The sequence below is a fragment of the Clytia hemisphaerica genome, unplaced genomic scaffold (genome assembly GCF_902728285.1).
Source record: "Clytia hemisphaerica strain Z4C2 unplaced genomic scaffold, Clytia hemisphaerica genome assembly, whole genome shotgun sequence".
In the NCBI taxonomy this organism is placed as follows: domain Eukaryota; kingdom Metazoa; phylum Cnidaria; class Hydrozoa; order Leptothecata; family Clytiidae; genus Clytia; species Clytia hemisphaerica.
In genome coordinates, this window is record NW_027103344.1 from 442,853 (window position 1) to 468,074 (window position 25,222).

General features: G+C 36.0%; 3 protein-coding genes across 3 annotated transcripts; all 3 read right to left on the reverse strand.

Moving 5' to 3' along the window:
* Positions 1–1,928: 1,928 nt before the first annotated feature.
* On the reverse strand, positions 1,929–3,077 carry LOC136819155 (uncharacterized). The gene is made up of 2 exons (XM_067075364.1): positions 2,957–3,077; positions 1,929–2,812 (listed from the first exon to the last, which is right to left on the reverse strand). Exons 1-2 carry the CDS (start codon positions 2,958–2,960, stop codon positions 2,205–2,207), a joined length of 612 nt encoding a protein of 203 aa, XP_066931465.1. The 5' UTR covers positions 2,961–3,077; the 3' UTR covers positions 1,929–2,204.
* An 8,375-nt stretch (positions 3,078–11,452) lies between these two features.
* Positions 11,453–15,920, reverse strand: LOC136819146 (zinc finger protein ubi-d4 B-like). Its single transcript, XM_067075353.1, has 8 exons — positions 15,743–15,920; positions 15,211–15,387; positions 14,639–14,859; positions 13,634–13,745; positions 13,007–13,327; positions 12,777–12,889; positions 12,459–12,540; positions 11,453–12,073 (listed from the first exon to the last, which is right to left on the reverse strand). The coding sequence occupies exons 1-8, from the start codon at positions 15,864–15,866 to the stop codon at positions 11,961–11,963; spliced, it is 1,263 nt and encodes a 420-aa protein (XP_066931454.1). The 5' UTR covers positions 15,867–15,920; the 3' UTR covers positions 11,453–11,960.
* Positions 15,921–16,206: 286 nt separating this feature from the next.
* On the reverse strand, positions 16,207–23,124 carry LOC136819163 (putative mediator of RNA polymerase II transcription subunit 26). The gene is made up of 6 exons (XM_067075377.1): positions 23,046–23,124; positions 18,821–19,882; positions 18,249–18,303; positions 17,999–18,102; positions 17,694–17,755; positions 16,207–17,374 (listed from the first exon to the last, which is right to left on the reverse strand). Exons 1-6 carry the CDS (start codon positions 23,119–23,121, stop codon positions 16,640–16,642), a joined length of 2,094 nt encoding a protein of 697 aa, XP_066931478.1. The 5' UTR covers positions 23,122–23,124; the 3' UTR covers positions 16,207–16,639.
* Positions 23,125–25,222: the final 2,098 nt, after the last annotated feature.

The window sequence follows — 25,222 nt, forward strand, 5'->3', positions numbered from 1 at the left end:
TAAGGTTAAAAATTCAATATTTAATGCCCGTTTACTACAATAAAGTACAACTCGAGAAAATCCATTTATCTTAATAACCGTATGTCCGGTGATGGCCAGCTATTCAGGCGATCTTAGAAAGTACTAGCTACAAAAATCAGTTTTAATGTTAGTATCTTAGTATGTCTACATGTCGGACACCATCATTAAAATATTCCAGTTTGAATAAACAAGACAAATACTTAAAGAATCACAGACCCTTCCGGTCAGTCAGAAACAGAAGACATCCAAAAATAAAGGTAGAAGTCGCGCAAAGAGCGTTAGTCTGAATGACTTAAAAGTTTAACTACTAAAGACAGACCTGTTAATAACTTCTCTCCCACGTTCTGCGAGGCTTAAAAAGGGTACCACAAATTTGAAGCCATTAAACATTTAATCAAACAAATTGTATGCGTAGATCGATAATCCGTAGTAAGGCGAGAGAGGGGGTAATCAAACCACGCATTGAATTATTTTTGGCTGATACAAGTAGAATATTTTATTGTTCTAAAGATTCAGCTTAGATATACCAAGAATCTCTTGTCTCAGTTTCCGGCGGACCTGCAAGTAGTAGGTTTTAAAAAGGTCTGAGAGGGAGCACAAATTTTAATTCAGTTACTAATGACGTCGACAGGAAATCGTACAACATGCGTCTGTGATAAAATGCAACAAAAATACAACGAATAACAATTCTTTTCATGATGTACGGGCCTAATTAAAACATGGTTAGAAGAGGCCAATTAGCGTAAATACATCAGCAATATTATCTGAACGACATGATGCCAACAAAATACAAATACAAACAGGGCGGAAAAATAAGAGGAATCACGTACCTCTAAATTTCAATACTTTAATCGCCAATGACCAAGTGGTTTTTACACGAGAAAAAATTCACCAGTAATTCACTTGATTTCTAATTACTGTGGTAACGATTTTCAATTTTAAACTTTTTAAAGGATTTTTCGAGTGGATAAATTTTGGCGTTGCCCTATTAAATTTTTTTAAAGACATTGACTTTTGCGAGAGAAATTTCGTGAATCGCGAAAGTTTCTGTTCTCGATATTTTTGGGATACGATATTCCTCATGAATTTCCCAATTTTTTCGTCCAACTTTAGCGAATTTTAGGAAACTCATAAACTTTAAGTTGATATTCCTAAATGTAAATCTATTCGTTCTTTTGGAAAATCAGTTCATGGTTTTAATTGCTTTGTAACAGACTGCTTGGTTTACATTCAAGGATGACTCATTTATTTAAAAAGTATATTCTTCTACTGAGAAAAATCAAGATTTCCAAAGCCACAAAAGTTGACCAAGGTAAAATTGTCTGACAAAGAAAATTCTGTCGTTTCAATAATTACCATGATTTAAAGTATCATTCAGTAAAAATTAAAAAAAATCAATTAATTTAGATTTATGATCTCAGCAGTTTTGTTCAGATTTTTTTTCATCAGCGCAAGGAAGATCGCAGGAGAAAATAAACTTTGGCTTGAACCAAAACAAAGAACGTAGAATTATTCCTGAAGATAAAATGGAACTGTAATTTGACGCCTACATCGCGTTTACAACTGCTTATCAGAATTGTTATTTGAATGTATGATTTGTTTTCAGATTTCATCTCTATTTTCAAAATAAAATAAAATTAGAAAAAGACCAATGAATCGACATGGGAAAATCGCGAGAACAGCAACTGTGTCTTATTTCAAACAACAATGAAAATTTCTGATTCATGAAGATATATCTTATATATCAAATCTTATCAAATTTTTCAGAGGGAGTATTTTCATTTAGGATGAATTTCAAAATCCAATAAAATATGTATCATGAGCGTATTTCGAAAAAAGATGTCTAAAAATAAGGTCTAGTTTGATATGAAGAAGAAAATTATTTAGAGAACTTAATCCCGACAAAATCAGAGGTGAATGAGATATTTCCAAAAATGATACGAAATACATTACTTCAATCTTCCAAGAAAAGTTAAAACAGAGAATAATAGCTAACTAGCTTTACTAGCTAGCTAACTAGCCTTATATTTCTACTTTTCGTTTTTACAAAAGCTCTACTAAAATGTCGTGTTCACGAATCCCCAGATGCTGGGTGTCGGTTGGGATGTCCAGGACTAAATATCGGAATAAGAATATTGTTTTAAAGTCTTTGTGCACAACTTGAGTACGGAAAATGTTTCTGCTTAATCCTCTTCTTTGATCACGGCCACAATTTCGTAGTTTTTGTTTTCGCGTTTCTCACTATTAGTCATTGAATTGAACCGCGGTCGATGAATACCAGCATAAGGGATAGAATGAGATCGTTTTCCGATACGAGAAAATACGAGACGTTGATGGGCGGTATTTGGAGAGTCTGCTTCGCGAACATGTCCACCAAAACGTGCGCGTGAGTCGACTGGTTGAGCAGAATCACGTTTCTTTTGAGGGCTGAAGAATCCCCATTTGACGCCACGATGTCCACCCACAAGATCCATTTGACGACGCTCCGCATTTTCCTCGTTCTTACCGTCTGCAGTGACATCACGAACGATGACATATCCTTTTTCATTCAGGTCATCGTTAATCTCGTCACGAATTTGAAGGTAGTCGTTTGAAAGATCGACAGTGCGTTTTTTGTCCAAGTTACTTGAAAAGCGTGGTCGAGTGACGAATGACATGCCATCACGGACGGTTTCTGCATCGTCAGCAAAATCATTATCAGATCTCGTTTCTTCTTTGATGATGTAATAACTGTGGACGGAAAAAACGAGCAGTTGTACGGTTGCAAGGACCAGCAACAATCCATTCATACCTGAGAGAAAATAATCATCGATTGAAATTATATACCGAAACAGTTATCAAGCAGACTGGTTCAACCTCAGGAAGACCTGATGCGCATAAAATAAACAAAGTATACAAAGCAGTAAATATGAAAATGAATGACAAAAGCGCTTACCCATCGTGTAAGAAATTTCTCCTTTTTTTCAAAGTTAATTTACCACCTTTTTACAAAGTTCTCTCAGTGGTCGAAAGTTTTAAGTAACGAGCAAGAGGCCTGATACCAGTTTATATAGAAGAAGAGAAAGGAGGTGGAAAATTGCAGCTAAAAAATATACACAATGGAAAGTATTATTTAGAAAAGAAAATTTAAAACCAAAAGAAGAGGAAAGAAGAAAGCTTGGGGTCATAAATTAATTATCAAAGAAAAATAAATGAAATATATCAAAAACATGCAGATAATATTAGTCTTTTTCTGTATTTTCCCCTTTTTCTCACGAGCGCTTTCTCTGTTCTATTGTGACGTCATAATTAGGCAATTTTTATGGACTTTGAATTTCAACTGCCGCGACAGAATTTAGCGGGTGTGATGTCAGGTTTTCCCTTAAACGTAAAAGTTGTGAAAAATGAACCAAAAATTTCGCATGTAAAACGTGTATGCTGTGTTCTAGTGTTTTGAAATTAGCATATACATGAGGTTAGAAACACCAAAACAGAAAAGGGGCAAAAGAGACATTTCTTAACTTGATTTAGTGAAAAAAAGGTTCAAACGTTATACAAGGCCTAAGTTTCCAAAAGAAAAAAATTAGTGAGTCAAAATAGACTTTTACTTCTATCCAATAGATGGGGATTTATAAAAAACTTACAAACATCGTACGAAAAATGAAATGAATTAATAGAAGTCTAATAAAGTCAATGATACACCTTCTTGAAACGAATTCTTTTACCATCCGATGAATATTTTTCCAATGGGGAAGAAATAAGGGAAGGAGGGGGACGGAATGTTTCCCGCTGGCTACCAATCAATAAACAAATCAAAACTAAAATATGCTCTTCGAATTTGAACATATTTCACCAAAGTAACAGAAGAAAAGGAAAGAAGTTATGAATGATGAACAAAAGAAAAGTCAATCAGAAATAATTATTAGAGGCGACTATCCCAACCTTCATCCCAGCGTGAATCGACCCTGGTTCTTCCGACCCTAAAGGTCAAAAATTTATATTGCGGCCTCATTACGAAATAACCGAAAAACTATAACACCCATAAAAGTTCATATTGAAATCCCAATGGGGATAGAAATCATATTGTTCCAAGGTTAAAAATCTAGTGGGGATGGGTTTGAAGTGCAATTTTTAAACATTGAATTTCGAATGGGGATAAAATCGAAGTCAATTTCCTTGTGGGGCTGAATTTTCAGGGTATTTTCCCACCAAGGACGACATTTTTTGCCAAATTTTCCAGTGGGGCTGGGGTCCCGGCGTGTCTGTGACACAGGGGTGTAGCAATGCTAAAGACTTTCAAAAAATTGCCATTTCTTTACTCGAGGTATGTATTACATGCTAGATTTAGGCTGGGTTGGATCCTAACCTAAGAATATACCATAATACCTTAAGAATATTTTTCCTCAAAAAGTTAAGAATATCCATCATGAAATAAAACATCATCTTTATAAAAAAGCTAGTATAAGTATTAGGTTTAGAAAGTTTCCTATAGAGTGCGGAACCAGTTGGCGTGATTTTCAACTTTGCACACTAATTGAACGAAATATGGTGTTTCAGTGAAAATCAAGTTTGATTTCGAAATAAAGATCAACCATAGCAGCTAGGGTACACAATTTTGTAACCCTAATCGGAAAAATGAAAATTTGCGCAATAGTTTTTTTTCTATTTTTCATTTAATCGCCTTATGAGAAGAAAAAAGAAGATCTTTCCTCGCAAAAAATAAGTCCGTACGGAAGAAGAACTGTGGCAACGCAAGATGGCGGACGCTTAACTGTCAATCTTGTGAAAATTATTTTTGAACATTGAAAAATTTGATCACGCAACGAATTGCTGAAAAAGAATCAAGTACAAAAATGTTCAAAAGCTGATTTAGAAGAAAACCATGATTGCAGAAGCCGGTGATCCCGCCACAGTAAACAGTACGCATCAAGAAGAACCGTCTGTTCCATGTGTAAAATGTGGAAAACTGTTCCGTACTGCTAGAGGTGCTCTTCAACATCAAAGACAAGGCAAAATAGTTGCAGATCGAGTCCAGCTACCACCAGAACCAGAAGCAGATCCAGAACCGCAACCTCAAAACAACATCGAGCGAATCCCAGAGAGATTCTACTGGGGAGATATCAAAGGAACTGACTTTGAGAGACTGATAAACAATAGTTATGAAAAGATAGTTTATTGGCGAAAAAATCTTTTCAAGTTACCCAGTGGACGTACAGGCAAAGATTTCATCCGAGAAGTGACAAGGCTACTCAATGCATGGATCGAAGATAGTCCTCTCGGAGTTGTATCTATGAAAGCTGTCCATATAATGCCAGCTTTGCTTCTTCAGAAACCAAGCAAAACTTCCAAAGCCCACGATCACGTCGAAACATTAGAGAGGAGACTGCTCCAATGGCGAAGAGGAGATATCGAAGCCCTTGTCAAAGAGGCCGAGACACTTCAATCGAGATTGCCAAAGCCGGTCAAAAAGAAAACTATTGAAGCTCTATCGAAGAAATTTAAGATAAAAATGGAAAAAGGCGATGTTAACGGGGCAATCAAACTACTCACCAACAACATGAGCGGAGGCGTGCTACCACTGGACGATCAAACGATCAATCTCCTTCGACAAAAACATCCTGAAGGTCGCGATACCAATGAAAACAACCTGCTCGATGGTCCAATTTAGCATATAGATCCGATTGTTTTTGAGTGTATTGATGAAGAGATGGTATCGAAAGCAGCCTTATCGACACAAGGTGGATCGGGACCATCGGGTATGGACGAAGATGGATGGCGAAAACCACTTACATCGAAAGTTTACGGCGACTGTGGAAAATATCTTCGAAAATCGATCGCGAAGCTAACGCGAAAACTTTGCACCCAAGAAACTAAAGATGAATCATTACAGGGTTTCTTAGCTGCACGACTAGTCCCGCTTGATAAACAACCGGGAGTTCGACCAATTGGCGTAGGAGAGGTTTTGAGGCGCATCAGTGGAAAGCTCGTAATGGCAGTCGTTAAAGAGGATGTTATCATCGGTGGCAGTAGAGTACAGATGTGTTCCGGCCAGAAAGGTGGCAGTGAAGCAGCAATCCACGCGATGCGATCTGTATTTGAAAACGAAACAGCCAAAGCAGTAATACTAGTTGATGCTTCTAATGCTTTTAATAACATTAACCGCAAAGCTCTACTTCACAACAGGTGTTATGTCCAATTTTCGCTCGCTATGTAAATAACTGCTATCGCTCACCAGCTAGACTTTTCGTTATCGGTGGTGTCGAGCTTAAGTCAAATGAAGGAACCACTCAAGGAGATCCGATCGGTATGGCAGTGTACGCAATAGGAATTAGTAGGGGGAAATTTGTAAAATCGCTCGATTTTTTTAGTCAAAGCACTTGTTATACATTTTTGGAAAGCTAAGGGGTAGGGGAATCAAAATAACTTGGGTGCCAATTTTTTTTCGGACACTTTGGTGTGATTTTCGGGCAAATACGACGATCTCAGGCAAAAATCATAGGGTGAAAAATTAATGAAAATTCTAGCTTGAGAAAACGGAGACCTGTTGTATATTTTTGGAAAGCTCTCAAAAAATTAAGATTAGTGATATATTGCGAGTATAGGTGATTTCAGTACCTAACTCGAGATATTGAGCTTCCGAAAGCGCAAAAACTGGACAAAACAGCTGTTTCTGGCTGAAAAACACTAAAAACCACTGTTTTTAAGGATTAATGTGCTTTGACTAAAAAAGTCGAGCGACCTCAAAACCTCAAAAAAAACGAACAAATTTCCCCCTACTAAATAACACCACTCTTGAATATAATGTTATCAACAATTGCTGATATTCTCGATAAAATGGCAGCATTCGCCGACGATATAACTTCTGTTGGAAAGCTTCTCTCGTTAAAACGCTGGTGGTCACGAATTACAACCGTTGGTCCTCACTTTGGCTACTTTCCACAGCCGACTAAATCGTGGCTAATCATTAAAGAGGAATACCTGGAAGAGGCGGAAGAAATTTTCCGGGAAACGAACATCCAGATCTCGAAAGACGGTGAAAGGCATCTCGGTGCAGTTATTGGTAGTATAAACTTCAAAGACCGTTACTGTAAGGAAATTGTTGATAAATGGTGCAAGGAACTTACTCTTCTTTCAGAAAAAGCGGTAACTCAACCACAATCAGCATACACGTGTTACACCAGCGGTTACCAGCATCGTTTTTCGTATTTTTTAAGAACATTTCCAGAAATGGAAAACTACTTAACACCCATCCAAACAATCGTCAGTCACCAACTCATTCCAGCCATTAACAGGGGGTAAAATTGTAAATGACTTAGAAAGAGACTTGTTATCATTACCACCTAGACCTCAGTCTCAAATACGTATGTGAGTCGCAACTATCGAACACGAAAACTCGAGACAATTCACCAAACATCTACAAAACCAAATCTTGAACCTCCAACCACCAAATGACAATGAAACAAAAACTAAAGCAGCGATCAAAACTGAGAAAATCCAAAGAAATCACGACAAGCAAGATCGTATCAGGGCGGAAATGACTGATGATCAAAAACGTATCCACGAAGCCAGTTGCTATGGTTGACCAACCTTCCAATCAGAGATCAAGGCTATGATCTTAACAAGGAACAGTTTCACGATGCACTGCGAATTCGTTATGACTGGAATATCCCTCGTCTACCAAGTCAATGTGTCTGTGGTAGTCGTTTTGATATCAGCCATGCTCTGTCGTGCAAGAAAGGAGGCTACGTTACTCTTAGACATAACGAGGTACGAGATATCACTGCTAAACTTTTGGATGAGGTATGCGTCAACGTACGTCAACGACGAAACGAGCCGAGACTAATCACCCTTGACGGCGAAGGACTGACGCACAATACCGCGAATACGTCCAAAGGAGCACGACTTGACGTAAGCGCAACTGGGTTCTGGACACCTGGCCAAAGAGCATTTTTTGATATTAGGGTCTTTGACCTAAGCGCTCGAAGGTACAGGGGTTTGGAGCTCAGCAAGTGCTTCCAAAGAAACGAAAATGAGAAAAAGAGACATTACAATGAACGTGTGAATAGTGTCGAAAATGGTACTTTCACCCCATTAGTATTTTCTACAAACGGAGGTATGGGACGTGAATGCCAAACATTCTACAAAAGATTGGCCGTGATGCTTTCGGAAAAACATGGTGTACGTCTCCGTGAATCGATTTCGTTTATTCGATCAAAGATATCATTCAGCTTGTTGAGATCGTCTTTGTTATGTATTCGTGGATCCCGTTCCATTTGGAGTAGAGAACTGAATACAAATGATATTGAACTGAATAATTCTCGTTCAAGAGTTGGCGATAATTAATGTTTCTTAATTAATTTTTTTTTTATAAATTTTATTGACTTTTTTCAAGTTTCTGTTTCTTCAGTTGAGTCGCTTTACAGCCCGGCGCAACTACTAAGTTGTGTTATTCCATTTTTTTCTTATCAATTGGTCATTTTCGTCAGACCTTAGACTTATTGTCACTTGCTACAGTCTAGTTCCACTAGCGGTTATTGTTTTCAATTATTTATTTATTTATTTATTTATTTATTTATAAAACCAAAATTATCTACAATTTATTCTAATTTATTGCCCTTATTGTAAGTATATATGAAAGATATATGGATTCAATTTGAGAAGAACTCTTCCTCTAGCAATTAAAAAAGGTTTCATAAAAAAAGCTTTAACCGTTTAGAGGATATCGAAGATATTATAAGGGTACCATGAAAAAATGGAGCTTACCCACTGACCTTTATATTAAGCCGATTTTCGAACTTTTAACTACCCCTGTCCAAACTTGGTTCATTGGAAAGCTCTATATTTTCTCGTTTCAACGAGGGGTCGCTGACCTCTGTAGCATTTACAGAAAAAAAGTTATTGGATTTTTTGTGAAGCTAATTGGAGCAAAAATTAGCGGATTTTTACTGCAAAAGCCATCTAAAAAGTGGCCAAAAAACAGGCATTTTTTTAGTCAAAAAAACTTATTTTTGAGCAAGTTTTGGCTATAACCCAAGTTTAGGTGAACACCTTTTCGATTTTTTTCTTTCAGCTGATGTTTGATCATCATACTACAGTTTGAAAAAAAAATTTTGATAAAATTTTACTTTTTCACAGAATTAATATCACTTTTATATTGGGAGGTAACGAAAAAATCCGGGGGTAAAAAGTAACAAAAATTGCAATTAAAATTCAGGATTTCGATATCGAATGTCCATTTAGATTTATTTCGGTGCTGAAAATGGTGTTTCGTGATACTGAATATAAAAATTTACAATTTTTCAAAATTTTGGCTCAAAAATTAAGAAATTTCAATTTTAGGCCATCTGATGACGTCATAAAATCGTTTTTTGCAATAGCTCTTGATATACTTTGATTGCAAAGCTAAAATTTTGCACACTGAAAGGTATTGTGGTAAACTAGACTTTGAAAAAACATTTCTTGAAAAAATTGATGACGTCAGCATTTTATTGCAAAAATTCGTTTTTTTGCTTATTCCTGCTGACGTCAGCAGAAAAAATTATAAATTTTCTTAATCTGAATATCATTCAGTGTGGCAAATTTTATTGCCTAAAGTGGTTTCAGTCAACAAATATTGAAGATTTTAGATTCGATGACGTCATGGAGCTTACCCACTGACCTTTATATTATATATCCATTCGCCAATTTTGGTGCAATTTGGAAATTTATTTAGGAAATTTAATAAAACTTCTTAATTTGGCGAGAATTAATTTTTGCGAACGCCCCATTTTTGCTCAATATTTCAGCTGAAAAAAATAGGAAAAAATGGGTTAGGAGAAATAGACACTAAATTAAAAGAAAATTGAATTTGGCGAGAATTTATTTTGGCGAACGACCTAAAAATTTTAATTTGGCGGAAAGAAATTTTGGCAAAATTAGCGAAATTTTCAGGTAATTCGCCAAAATTTCTTCCCTTAAGGTAACCTCCATTTCAACCATGACCTTTATATATCCCTGGACCAAACTATATATATTTTTTACTACGCAAACTGGCTAAGACTAAACTTAAAGTTTTTTCTAAACAGTTATAAACAAAAAACTAAATCAAACTGAATAAATCAAATAAGTGTTATTTACTCACTTTGGTAGTGACCATTTGAATGCGAAAATATGCTGCCGATATATATAAACGGAGATTTTCATAAACTCACGCCAACTGGACAACCCACTCTACATCCTCTACATTTTCTAAATTTCAATATCTAAGGAGCTATAGAGAATTTAATGCAATTTTTGGCAGATTTTGAGGCAACATTTAAAATATGTTTTTCTTACTAAAATACATGTTGTTTTTTTATAAGCATAACGCTTATAAGCATATGAAGGCTCAGATTTGCAGAATTCCTAAGCATAACATGAGCATATATGTCAGCCTGAAATATTTTTCAAGTGGTCATTTTTATCTGTTTTTGTTTCATTTTTATCTGGTTTGGTAGAGGCCAAGTAAAAAAATAAGACATTCCACGGCTAGCTGCATTCAAAATACAAAATTTCTGAATTCATTAAAAAACTTGGCTCGGGGTGAATCATAAGCATAATTCTTAAGCATATAATAAGCATAAACTATGCCTGGATGCTTTGAGAACTTAAGCATACACGAGCCTGACCAAGGGGCATACACTTGCTTATAAAAAAAAAACATGTAATAAAAATTCGTCTCATTTCGACTAATCTATGCGATAGAATACTCATTTGAATTAAAACCTACATACTTGGGCCATATACTTCAACTTTTTTTAATGAAATAAATTAATACAAGGTGGTTCAAATTGGGTAATGCAGTGCCGTAGCTACCGGGGGGTTGCCCCCCAATAATTTTTCGAGAAATGCTTTTTTATGAAATGGAAAATTTTCTCCAAATAAAACTTCATTTTCAGTGCATTTTCCGGCCATTTTGAGCTTCAAGTTTTAAAATTTCCCCTAAACCTCAGCCCCCCCGATACAAAAATGCTTCCTACGGCACTAATGTATAATAATAGGTGTTTTAATGTCATTTATTACTAGGAGAAACTTCCTGGTCGAAATTTGATGATTAGCTGATGCATATGGTCAAAAAGGTCTCGCAATATTATCTGAAAACAATATACTTTAAAAGCTCAAGTCAATTTAGTTTCTTTCTTCCTTGACATTAGAAGAAAATGAAATTACCTTCTAAATAAGATGTTTTAGTTTCCTTTTAAAACAAATCAAACGTTTTTTAAAGATAAAGCACAGCGCCAAAGTAAAGTTTTCATTCGGTTGATACGAGAATTGCGAGATTTTGTTCAACAAGTAGCAACGAAACCATCCATGACAACCGTCAATAAGGGAGATATTTGGAGGAAGGAAGAAAGAAAGGATGACTGAAAGGCACTGATAGTCTAAGCTAAGCACGGTATCATGTTGTTTCGTTAGAAAAATAAGACTCAGTATCTCAAAACAAAAGTTCCCAAACCATCAGGGAGCTTAATATCAAATCATCAATTTCAAAGTGTGAAATATAAAAACACCACAAGTAATTTAAAATTATTCCATTAAAAATGTTTCATAAATAAAAAAAAGATAAAATAGAAACACCATCACACATATCTGTAATGTTTCTGCTCGTATGATCTGTGAAAACAGCTGAATGTTTCATCTTCCATGAATAGAGATATCCCATCGGGTAAGTCTCTAGCAACAAGGTAAATGTGTTACTAACTGTTTTCATTGAAAATAATCATTGAAACTTTTTTGATATCTGCCATTATTCACTATCGACGAGCTTCCTATGTTGGCCATTCAAAATCTTGTCTCACAAATGCCATAACAAAGAAAAGACGAGCAACTTTTCCATGTGTCTGAATTGAACAGAGGCTGTGATGTCATTATGTCGTCGCTAACATGATAAAAGAACAACCCTAAAATTTGGGCCAAATGAAGATACCTGTCTTCTTGTTTGTTCATTTGGAAGGCGTGGCATGAAGGGCGGCATCCATGTGTTCCGGCAAGACTGCAACACGGGAAATATCCAAACCTTGGATGCGTGAGTTGCAAAGTTGACATTGCCAGTGGCCTAATAAAAGAAGAACAAGGATGAGTGGCGAAGAAGAACATTATACCAAAATGATTCGACGTGACAGTGCCACCACAAGCCTCCGTTAAAAAAAAAGTTCATTTTGGCTCGGAGCTCCCTAAAAATTATGATTTTTACGTTGGTAAAAGTATGACAACAGAAACTTCAAACAATCTTAAAGAAAAGTTAGTTCTCTAGAATTTTAACAGGGCATTCAATCAAATTAACTCGAGAAATAAAACAAATCCTAAACCGAAAAATACATCATAAATAAATCTCAAAATACCGTCGACAAAAAAATAATATCAAAATGAACAACAATTCAATCGTTGTCAATCGCTCATTTTTTTCTTGACCTTAACTAAAAAAGAAGAGGTTTTGATACCTTCAGGAGGTTCACCCATGGGAGGGTTGAGACAATAAAGATGGTAGCCTCTATCACAATCATCGCAAAACAACAACTGATCCTGAAAAAAGAACAAACAAGTAAAAACTGGTTTCATAAAACAAACAGTGGGATCAAAGTGTCCACCACAGGGTATAAAATAAACTTTTAAATTTGACTCAAAGTCTATTACTAACTGAATATTGTGTCATTCGCACCATTCATAACCATCTTGATTTGAAAACATAATTTTGATCAACATTTTCAGCGTGGTAGAACGAATTAACATTGTGAACTCTCATTGCAAGGGTTACTTACATCATTGTCAGAGGTGCCGCACAAACAGCACGATTTACATTCGATACATTGCCATCGGTATTTCTGCACTTGCTCTGTCATCTTCTCCGTGAATGTCAAACACGATGGATGAGCTATGTGACAGCAAAAAGTACATTTATTTACTGAGCAAAACTCATTCCATATTAGTGTAATGTAATAACCATTGTTTCACATTTTTTATAGTATTTTGAAGAGAAAACGTCCCTTACCTGAACGGCCACAGTCTGCGCAACAAATTAATCTTTCCGCTGATCCTTGTCTGTTCGCATTCACGTTGCCCAGACAGGTGTCACAGAAATGACTTGGTGGCGTTCCTTTCGCCCGTTTGGCTCCTGCAATATGATTGGGAGGTGGTGCTTCGACCGGTTGAACGGTCAGGGCGGGCATAGGCGGAGGGATCGGATCGATGGGTGGTGGAAGGGATGAGAGTGGGGCAGGTGGAGGGGCGGGCTGCTGCTCTTCTAAATCGTGATTGTGATGTTCATAGTGATACCGCAAACCTTGCGAGTTCTTGTAACGCTTTCCGCAAACTATAGAGAAATAAGCGAAAAAAACCGTGTATTATTACTTGTCGCTACTGTTTAAAAACATGAAAATGGAGCCCAAACAGCCAATAGACGATATCGGCTTCACCTGAAAACTTAGATTTGACCCCCGAGAATTCCCCACAATGCTCTGTGCGGAAATAATTTCACCGTGAAATTTTTTCCGCGCAAACCATTGTGGGCAATTTTCGGGGGTCAAATCTGAGTTTTCACGTTAAGCCGATATCGTCTATTATCTTTGGTATTATGACAGAAACAGTGATCTGTATGTAACTTTGCTCTTAAACTTACTTTGACAGTCGTAAGGCTTCTTTCGATCTTCAGAAGAAAGAAGGTTCAATTCTTCTTTCGACATCACCTTGATACTGGTTGCGTATTTCAAAGCCATAGCATTTTTCTTGCCCTGTATAGTGAACGTTAAAATAAAAACGTTTTATGCGAGCTTTATCTCACTAATGGGTAGGATCAGTAAAGCAGTAAAGGGTCTTTCATTTGAGAAATTCAAGATTGTTTTGTGGTTAAAATTCAAAAAATGGTTGTCGGTGAATTCAAGGCAAGATAAGGGGAAAGGTTTGCTGTATTAATTGTGATGTAAAGGCCGGAGCAAACCGGTCCAACATTTCATCTAACATGCCTTTTTTATGTTGGATGAAATGTTGGACCGGTTTGCGGCAATTCAAATTTTTGGAAAAAAATGAAAATTCGCCATCAAACATTTCATTCAACATTTGCGGCGAGATCAAAGAAGCTCTTTCATTGAATTGTGTAATTTTTCGTGTTGGATTGGTTTGGTAGTACTTTTTTCGTTATTTTTTGAATTTTCAATTTTTTTCCAAGTCATGTCGGATGAAATGTTGGATCAGTTCGCCCCAGCCTTGATTTTCGCTTCATCCAACGCAAGTTTTTCCATCAAGCATTTCATCCAACATTGGAAAGTCATGTTGGAGGAAATGTTAGACTGGTTTGCCCTGGCTCTAATGAAAAACTTACGACGGAAAATGATGTGAGAATAGGAACAGGACGAGAAAGGCTAAAGAATTTGAAAACAGGGTGAAGAGAATTAATCATGGTTTCAAATTAAAATGTTATCTTCAACCGTTGACGAACAAACAGACCAAGGAATAGTAAGTATAATAGAGAACGAATGCAATTTCAAAACATCTTCTTTAAAAACATCGTTATGCACTTTAATGCCTTTAAGAAAATATTTTACTTAAAAAGAAGAACTAATTGCTTTTACTCTAAATACTTTGTAGTGGGCGTTAGAACATTACAATAGCGTGTTATTTTTCTTACTTTAGCCACTTTGCCGCCCTTCTTTTTCTTCTTTCTGCTACCAAATTCCTCATCGGAATCAAACTCAGAATCGAAGGCCATGTCGTCATAATATTCATAAATACTGCTATTTCCACCGCCACCACCGCCTGTGGTAGTTGAAGATTGACTGGCGGTATCAAAAGCGGTCTTCGAATCTTCTATCGTTTCCAAAGTGCTGTCCGTTGTCTCGGTTGTCGTTCCTTAGAAATATATAATAAAACACTGTATCACTCGAAGGGGCCAACAAACAAACTTATCTAAAAAGTTTCAAAACTCGAAAAGTGATGTGGGCAGAGGTATCCATACATGTGGGTAATTTTCTATCCCGACCAAACAAAATCCTAATTGCTGCTCTCCAAAAGTAGTTCCCTAATGGTACCACAACTTGATGTGGGTCATTGATACTCACACCACAATCATCACGGATAAACTCACGGAAGGAAATATAATAGACTATTTCCCAAAAAATCCGTCCAACTTGAGAGAGTTAGCTTTGCATGCTTAAGAACATCAGTTCTTCACTTTTTCGAGGTAAAAACAAAGAAAAATACCTTGGCCGTCATCCTCACTCTTTTGTTTTTCCGTTATCTTGCTTTTGGTGCCGATAAAGTCGGGCCGCTTTCTGACGCGCCATCTACGTGATGGATAGCTGTACACTTGACCCTCACGGATGGGGGAGGAACGTTGCACGCGACTAACCCATAAATGACAATCTTGTTGTGCAAGGCCTGAAAAGAAATAATGCTACACATTCAGAGAGAGGGAAGAGAAACAAGTATTTTGGTCAATACAACCGTCTGCGTGACTTCAACAATCAAAAATCTTTTCTTTCCAAAATCGAAATCAAAGAATTCAAAGTGTAGTAAAAATTAGACATAAATTTCTAACTATTGTTATAAAAAGCGAATACACATATTATAATAGTGGATGGGCTATTGCGTCAGATTTTCTATACTTGGGCAACTAGTCACAATTAAAAACACTGCCTCGTAGATTTGTGCAAACCGTGACTATTCTAATCACTTTATTGCTCAAAAAAATAGTTTTGCTTAAGATGAACAATGCCATTAAAATTTCATTTACCAGTTTGACTATCAATGTAAGGCATTCGCAATCGACGATCCAACAATAGTTTGGAATTGTAAAGATGAACTTGGTCCATGGCTTCTTTGTAGAAAAGCTTGTTTGGAATCGTCACGTTCGTCATCTTGGTTATGAAGTTTTATTTCCTGCTTTCTATTTTTCTTTTAAATCTAATAAATAAAAAAAGTAAAATGTTAAATGTAATGACTAGCTTAACACTTTCAACATATTTTGAAGTAAGAAAATGGCAAACATTTGACCACGATTTCAAGCGAAAACAAAAAGAAGGTTATATATGTTATTATTCTTGATCAAACTTAGAGTATAAAAAAAAATATATATATAACATTAATATTTTTAACAAGTGTATCAGTTCCTTGAAATAATTATTTAAATTAAATAAATTTCATAACTTTATTAAAAGATAATCATCAACGGCATGAGACACTTATAACCAAACACTTCAAGTTTAGCCAGCCACAATTGCTCATTCAGATGGTAGTCTATTTAGAACTAATCCCACCTGTTGAATAACTTAACAAATTACAAAGTTTGATGACGCTTAAAATAATCATACAATCATCATAATACAATGCGAGCGTTGACCCTCTATTAGCAGTTTTCTCTAGGATAAAGTATCAAAAATAATGAAATTATAGAAAAATAGTATTAAAATATAAAAAAACTTTTAAAAACCACGTAATGAAAATATTTTCCCACAAACACCCATTAGGCCATATTTCATTCAATCAGTAAGTGAACCATAACCATTTCGCTTACACTAAATAAAAGCTATCTCCTATAAAAAAAAAGACAGACAGCTTCTAGTGAAAAAACCGCCCACTAAAATACCTCATTGAAAATCATTAAATACTCGTCGACGGCACTATCATATTTTTAAACATTGGTTTTCTTCAAATTATCTCCAAGCAAATCAATAGTTTCAAAGAGCCGAGTGCTGGAGACTCCTTGAGATTCAAGATGTGCAAGGTTGGTCAAACTCTTGGCATTTCTTTGGAGCATCTGACGTTGTTGCAGCAGAGAGGGTTGTTGAGGATATTGTTGTTGATTGAGGTGATGTTGTTGATAGAGTTCGAGATGTTGACCCATTTGATTGATCTGTTGTTGCTGTTCATGGTGTTTTTGAGGACGTTGCTGGTGGTGGCTTTCGAATAGTTGTAGCCTTTGTTGATGATGTGTAGCAGCTTGGTTTGATCGTTGTTGTGGTGGATACTGATGTTGCGTCTCAGTTGATTTCCATCCCGAAGTCGTTTGAAGTTGTTGCAACTGTTGATATTTCTGTTGCTCCCTCTGTTGTAGGTGGTTCTGATGTTGATTTTCCTGATGTAAACGTTTCTGCAGCCTTTGTTGCTCGTTTTGCTTTTGTAAATTGAATTGGTATTGCCGTTGTTGTTGTTGTTGTTGTTGTTGTTGTTGTTGTTGTTGTTGTTGTTGTTGTTGATGTTGCTGTTGCTGTTGATGATGCATGATCTCTTCTTGTCGATCCAACTCATCGGAAAGAGCAGACCGATATTCTTCGAACCATAACACAACTTGCTCCAATTCTTTCTTGTACAGCCGCTTCAACATTGTCTGCCAACAATCCAGTTGTGTGTAACGAAACATTGTCCACTAAAAGATAAAACTTATAGAAAATCCGAATGTTCATTGTATATGTGAAGAAATAAGAATTTCTGTCCAACTATAGCCACTCAGGAGATTTTGGAACTCACCAGCACTGCGTACTGCATGCAACCTGACTAGTAAAATCACTCGTACTTCAAACTGAGAGAATGGTATAGTATTTTTTTGGGGGTACTTCTACTATTCAATAAAGTAAATGTAGTAGGATCAGTAACTTGTATTTTTTATTCCATTCTGAATATATTGAATTCCTAAGTAAGCAAGTTAAGATTGATACGTTGGCGATAGCACTACTTGACAACGATACCTTGAGATACTCATCGTGGTCAGGTGAAGCCTTGGCGTAGAATTGAAGCCAATCAGGAATCTCTAAAATGCACAAATTGAATTTTTGATGCTATTTAAGGAAACTTAAGTCCGTTGGAAACAGGGGACCTTCAAGTTATTTCAAGCTATGGAGCTTGGTCAACTAAATAGGCTAGACCATTTATTAGAATTTCGCGTTAGAAGTTTCTGTGAAAACTCTACTTTAGTTTTGGAAGAGAATAAAGTATATAGAATAAAGTGCAACACAATTGATATCAACACAAAACATGTGTTATCATGACTTACCTTCACTCATGTACGGGCTTGGTGGAACATAGGAAGAAGAATCTTCTGATGAATAAAGAGAGATGGACTCGCTCTTCATTCCATACGGCTCAAAAGTGTCTAAACTGAAATTGAAAGCAGAAAACTACTTAAATGTTTGAATCTTGAATTTTTGAAATACATATTTTGAATATTCTGATTCCTGCGGTTCTCAAAACCAGGAGGCTGTGAACAACATATAATTCTTGACAGACAATTAACTCATGATCACCTTGTTTTACGTAAATGGACGATGAGAGCTTCAAGTTCACCTGGTTCAATTCTATCTATAAAAGAAACAAGAAGATCTAAATCAAAATAAACCAACAAAACCTTTTGCGCAAAAATGGGTAATAATGCTAGATCTACGCTTTCCTGCAGGCTCTGATTTTTTCTGAAAACGAGCAAATTAAAATATGGAACTTTTCCTTTTGACTTATTCGAATACATTTTCAATCGAAAAATGTTGAAAAGCCAAAAACATGGTGCGGAATCGTCGATGAGATATTGTTTCAGACCATGGTAAGACATTACGTTTCAGATCGCTCTGGAACGGGTTTAGTGCGGAGTGAAACGAAACCGTAACGTCTGAACAATATCTCAGAGTGTTTATAGGAAATCTTAACAATTTAACCTCATCGACCCTAGATGTTTGAGACACCCCTTTTCTGACTTTACACCATGTCCAATATCAGCGCCAACAACCAAGGACAGCAATTTGTCCCAGACACCTTTCAAAACAAAAAGTTACTTTATTTCTCTTAAAAATCTAGCTGTCAACAAAGTCATCAAAAACTTCCTCACCTCGTGGCTTGCGTGAAGTTTTTGAAAATTTAGTGTTTTCTATACTTTTCGTGTTGTTCATGGATAAATCAGGAACAGAAGCACTCATATGCATTTGATTGGGCGGTCTTTCAAGATGGTGCAGCTCATAATCTTTTGCAGGATATATAATTTCACTTATAGCATCTCTGTCAGGAATTTGGCGGCTGACAGTATTTGAGTGTTCGTGTTCAATTTCATTGATTTTTGTCAAATAATGCTGAGTTCTTTTGTCGTAAAGATCTTTCGAATTTTCCGTTTTAATTGATGGGTTATTCTGAGTCCTCAACACGAGCTTATCATTTTGGTTTTGTTTTGGGTGATGCTGGGATGGTATTCTGTGCGAGTCAGTGGGGCCAGTTTGCATGAAATTCATCATGCTACTATTGTCAGACAACTGGTTATCATTCAAAAGTTGCTTCAAAAGTGGCGTATTTTGATCTAATCTAGACGATATCTGTTCAGCTTGTTTGAACTTTTTTTCGTTCTTAAATCCAGGATAAGGTGGAGGTCTCTCATAATGTGAAAGAATGTACTCAAGTCTCCTTTGATACATCTTATCATAGGGAGGAGGACCTTCCTCCTCCACCGTATTCAACTGGGAATCATCTAACTGTCCCAGATATACGCGATTGATACTTTCTTGCTCAAAATCTTCGAACCTTGCAATGTCTGTTTCATCTTCTTCGCTGTCAATGTCTCGAGTTTCGACACCATGCTCTATTTGCGCTTCTGGGCTCTTCTTTTTTCTCAAAAAGAACGCTGGTGTAAATTTACGTACACCTTTGGTAGAACTTGGTGCACTCGATGGTTGTTGAGGGTGTGGTTGTTGACGCCATCCCAGATTTTGGCTGTTTACATAGGACTCTGAGATTTCACTGGAGGTAATTTCCCGATTCGGAAATTGTTTAGGATTGAGAGGTTGCTGATAAATATGTTCATAAGCTTGCTGATGTCCACGATGCTGATCACGTTTTTGTTGTTGCTGTTGTCTCAAAAATCCAGAGTAAGATGTGCCACTCTTAAGAGATGGAGAAGCTGCACCTACAACAAATAATAAAGTTTTTTTTGAAGTCTCTCTTTCAAGAGTATAATAAGATAAGCTTAAATTTTGACGAGGGCCATTTATAAAATTGGATTTATTGTCAGGTCAAAAAGGTATGCTCAAATTGATAAAGTCACGGTCTGAATTTGATTAAAAGTGTCAGCTATTGACCTATCATTCCTCCTTATCTTATTGCAGCAGTCACCTTTTGTATGATTTTGCTTGCAAATAAACACATACATTTTGAGTGGTCTCAAAATAAGAGGGAATCTCTATCAAACTTATTTCAATTTGGATTTACCTAATTTCCCCTCAGATTTTTGGTTCTAAACTACCTTATTACACGAATATTACTTGGTAAGTATTCAACGGCCTTGAAATTGACACGCAAAAAATTAACACAAATTTTATTTGCTTTTTCAAGGACACCACGGCTGGTTTTTAATTAAGGGGGTTTTTATTAACACAAAATTTTTCAATTCGTGTTAACAAAATATGACTAGTAATATTCGTGTAATAAGGTAGTTTAAAGTAAATGTACCATGGAAATTCATCTCGAAACCAATACTTGATGGGTAGATTGCGCCAAATTTGATAAAATACGGGACAGATCTTGCGTACAAAAATTACTCAAATTGAACTTGAAAATTTCTTAAGATAACAATTTTGACTTTATGGATATTCTTCTTGTCAGATTTAGATTTTACCATTTCCTAAATTTCTTCCATTCCGAATGGAATTTCAATAGATAGATAGAAATAGATATCAATACAGCAAAGCCAACTACCAGTTTATGAGATCTCATCTAAGCCATATCAATTGGTCTATCGAATTCATCCAAAAGTCGATTGAATTAGATGTGAATGAGAGCTGGGACCTATTCCTAAAACAAATGATCGAGCTCCGAAACATCTATGTGCCACTTACCCACAATAAGAACAACCTGTCAAATCAAAGAAGGAAAGGGAAGCATCCCTTAGATCCAAAAATTTGTCAGATAATTAAAGAGAAACGTAAGGCGCATAGAAAATGGATCATCTCACTTCAAAATGACGACACTGAGAGACGTAGAAGGGAGTACGTAAGATGGCGCAACGCCGCTAATAGTGCCCTGACTCGCTCCAAGAGAGAGTTCGAAAAAAAGGTCAGCGAACAATCAAAAACAAATCCAAAAAGATTCTGGAAATATGTACGCAGCAATCTGAAAGCAAGAACGGGAATAAATCCTCTCCTCGAAAACCCTAATAATGAAAATTCGATCAAATATGATGATAAAAGTAAAGCCAACATACTCCAGAGCCAATTCTGTAGTGTCTTTACACGTGAGCCACTTGAACAACTCCCTGAATTCCATTCCAGGACGGATAAAGAAGTAGAGATAAATATACTAACTGAAACTATTAAAAAGGAGCTCAAGGCGTTAAATCCAAACAAATCCATGGGGCCAGATGAACTTCACCCAAGGATGCTCAAGGAGCTCGCTGAATATATTGCAGAACCGCTCTTCCTTATAATGACAAAATCTCTCAACGAAAGTTGTCTCCCAAACGACTGGAATGCTAATGTATCACCTGTTTACAAAAAAGGGAACAAAAATATAGCTGAAAACTACCGTCCGATTAGCCTGACATCCATTGTGTGCCGAATGATGGAAAAGATTCTTAAAACACATATTATGTCACATCTAGAGCAAGAGAAAGAAAACTGCTTTCTAACAAGCAACATGGTTTTATCAATCGCCGATCAACAGTAACACAACTGCTAAACTATCTAGATGTGTGTACCGAAGACATTGCTAACGGCAAAGCTGTTGACGCAGTATACTTTGACTTTGCAAAGGCATTCGACTCAGTTCCCCACCAAAGGCTCTTAATCAAATTAGAAGCCTACGGAATAAGAAATAAGTTGCTTGAATGGATCAGATACTTCCTGAAGGATCGATTTCAGATAGTTAAAGTAAATGGAGCTGAATCCGAAAAACAATTAGTTCTTAGTGGAGTACCCCAAGGTAGTGTCCTAGGGCCTACCCTTTTTGTTCTATACATCAACGATTTACCAGATTCAATTAAATCACAACTCTTTCTATTTGCTGACGACACTAAACTTGTCAATAAAGTAGAATCAATTGAAGATGCACTTATAATCCAGGAGGACATCGATCGACTACAGCAATGGTCAGATACGTGGCTTTTAAAATTTCATCCCGACAAGTGTCATGTACTAACGTTAGGTAAGCCGAATATAATTAAACATGTACATCAATACACACTCGGAGGAAATTTACTGAAACATGTACAATTCGAAAAGGATCTCGGAGTTATCTTTGACCAAAATCTATCATTCGACCAACATATATCAAACCAAGTAAAAAAGGCAAACTCAATGGCTGGTCTAATTAGAAGAACCTTCACGTATCTCACTCCTGAATTATTCCGTAAACTTTACATAACATTTTTGTCAGGCCCCACCTAGAATATGCACAAGTCATTTGGTCACCAAAACTAAAAAAAACAACAAAAACTTATAGAAGGTGTCAGCGGCGCGCTACAAAAACGGTTGAAACATGTGGAGACTATGTTATGAAAGCAGACTACAAAGAATTGGAATCCCAAGTCTAAATTAGGCGTGCGGTAAGTGATATGTTGAGATCTTAAACATTTAAATCACTATGAAAAATCGTGTGTTCCTAAGAAATTTAACCAACGAATAAGACCAATGAGAAACACACAATTCTGAACTGGTAAGAATTTCCAGGAACGATGGTGTCCGTGGACCCCAGAGCAACTCCCTTTACTATCGGGGCATTCAACAGTGGAATAGCCTACCTGAAAAAGTAGTTAAATCATCTACAATACAAGAGTTTAAAGAAAACCTCGGTCTAGCTTGGAAAGAGAAAATGTTTGAGTATGATTGAAATTGTCACTATTGTTGCATATCTGTTTGAAGTTAACCTTTGTAATAAACCAAACCAATGTATGAGCGATTTATAGAGGCCCATGTGCTTGCACGGTGGCCTGGAAATCTGTAAAACATTATTATTATTATTAATAAGAGTTACTTATAATATGGTAACTTTTAGGAAGGTTCAATCCCCCGAAATATGATTCAAAAAATATTTCTAGCGCTGAAAAAAATTACAAGTAAGTTAATACTATTCGATACCTTGATTCTTCTTCACTAAATTCGAATGACTTTCATGAGTTTTTGATGATCGCAATGCGTCGATCTTTTTTAGCATGATCTAAATGTAATAAAAAAAATCAATAATGCCTTTCTTAAAGAAAACGATGCAGCTTATATGTGCGTCTCAGTGTGTTTAATGAATGTACTCACTAAAGAACAAAATTTGTTTGGTGGTGAATTTAATGTGATTTTTATCAAAAGTGACTACCAAGCTTCAGAAATTGAGTTGACAAAATGAACAAATTTTAACTTTCCTGAATTCCTCAACTCCCCCTCCCCCTTTAATAGAAGGTTCCCTTAATATTTTTTAAAAACAATTTCAGTCCCAACCTTTTGGGGGTTTTTCTTGGGATGTAACTCCGCCCCAAACTGGGGGGGGGGGCGAAACAGCCATCTTGCACTATTTAGAAAATCTGATCAGGAGTGAAAGATATGCTTTTCAGGATAGAAATTTATATGGAAACCAAGAGGTTTTTACAAATCAAACGCAGGATAAACAAACTGTATACATTCTATTTATGTAAAAGTTGGAACATTTCAGAAGAAACAAGCTACATACTAAGTGGACCTACCTCGAAGCTGACACAATAAGAAAATAAAATTACAACAATGAAAAGACAACATTTAAAAATAGGTTGAGAAGTTGATTTTGTTAATAAGCATTACATTAAACCCTCTAATAAGGCCCCCAGCAGTTTTCATGATGGGGTGATTTCAAAGGCCTTTAAGATCACCCCATCATGAAAACTCATGGGGGGGGCGTCATTAGATTGAGTGATTGCATGATTGGAGGAACCAAAGTGATCGTGATATAAAGAAAATGTTTTTGTATATTATTCTGTCTGCGTCACCCGACATCATCATAATATTTTCCACTGATTTTTTCGTGCATAGAAGCAGGAAAAAAAGCAAATTGTTCTTTTGACGTAAAGTCTTTCATGGCTTTCAACTGTAAATTGCTTTTATTTGTGTTTAAGATGTAGAAAAACTTGCCAACTTGAAAATTTCCTCTGTGCTTTTAAATGTTTAAACAAACTCTTTGAAATTCTATTTCTTGTACTTTCAAACTTTCAAAATGTGGAAAACTTTATTCTCAACCTGAAAATTAAGAAATAATTTCCTTATGATGATTTGTTTGATTGGAATGTGTTTTGTTGATTTTATTTCAAGAAATTTAAAACCTCCCTGGGGGAGTGTTGAATAACCAGATAAAAATTTATAAAACTTGAGCTAAAAAGCACCAAAAATAAAGAATAATTTTACTTTTAAATTTCTTGTTACTTTGTCTACCATTTTCATTTAGCATTTTTGCAGACTAGTTTTTGTTTACATTTTTGCTACCATTTTGCTAGATCCAAACCATTTTTGTACATATAATTATATTATTTCCAAACCATTTCAAGTACATTTATGATGACATCATCAATATTTTTATATAAATATAGGATCACTTCTCACTAGTTCATTCACTCATAAGTCCTTGAAGAGTCAAGACATGATGTTGGATCAAGACTTCAAATTTATTTCAACTTATGAATAATAACTCAATTTTTAATCAATTCAATTTTTCATATTCAGACTTTGTCTACGTTTGAACATAGTCATTTGGCTTTCAGCCATCTTGGTCGGCTTTCAGCCATCTTGGTCAGCTTCCAGCTGTCACTTCTGGCCACTCTGGTAAGTTGTTTTTCATGTTTTTTCTCTTTTTGTTTCTTTGTTTGCATTGTGCCTCGCCTTGAATGAACTTTAGCTTAGCCTAGGTTAGGGGCATGTTTGACTTAGACATATTTTTCAGATATTTGGACTTAGTCTTTTTTCAAACTTTTGGACTTCGATATTTTTCATGAATTCAGACTTAAATATTTTTTCAACTCAATTCATTCAATTTTATTTATTTTCCATTTATTTATAAACTCATTTTCATCTATTTCCCTCTACTCAATAAATGGTTCCAAACATAACCAATGTGTGATAGTCTGTGAAGCCCTGATAGACAACATTCAAACAGACTCAGATCATCCAACCAATTCATTCAAATCCAACTCAACCGAATTAATCGATCACTCAACCAATTGTATCTATCGACCAATCAACTAAACCGATAGAATCAAACTACTGTATCACGCTGATCATCATCGTGACACGCCCACTTCAAA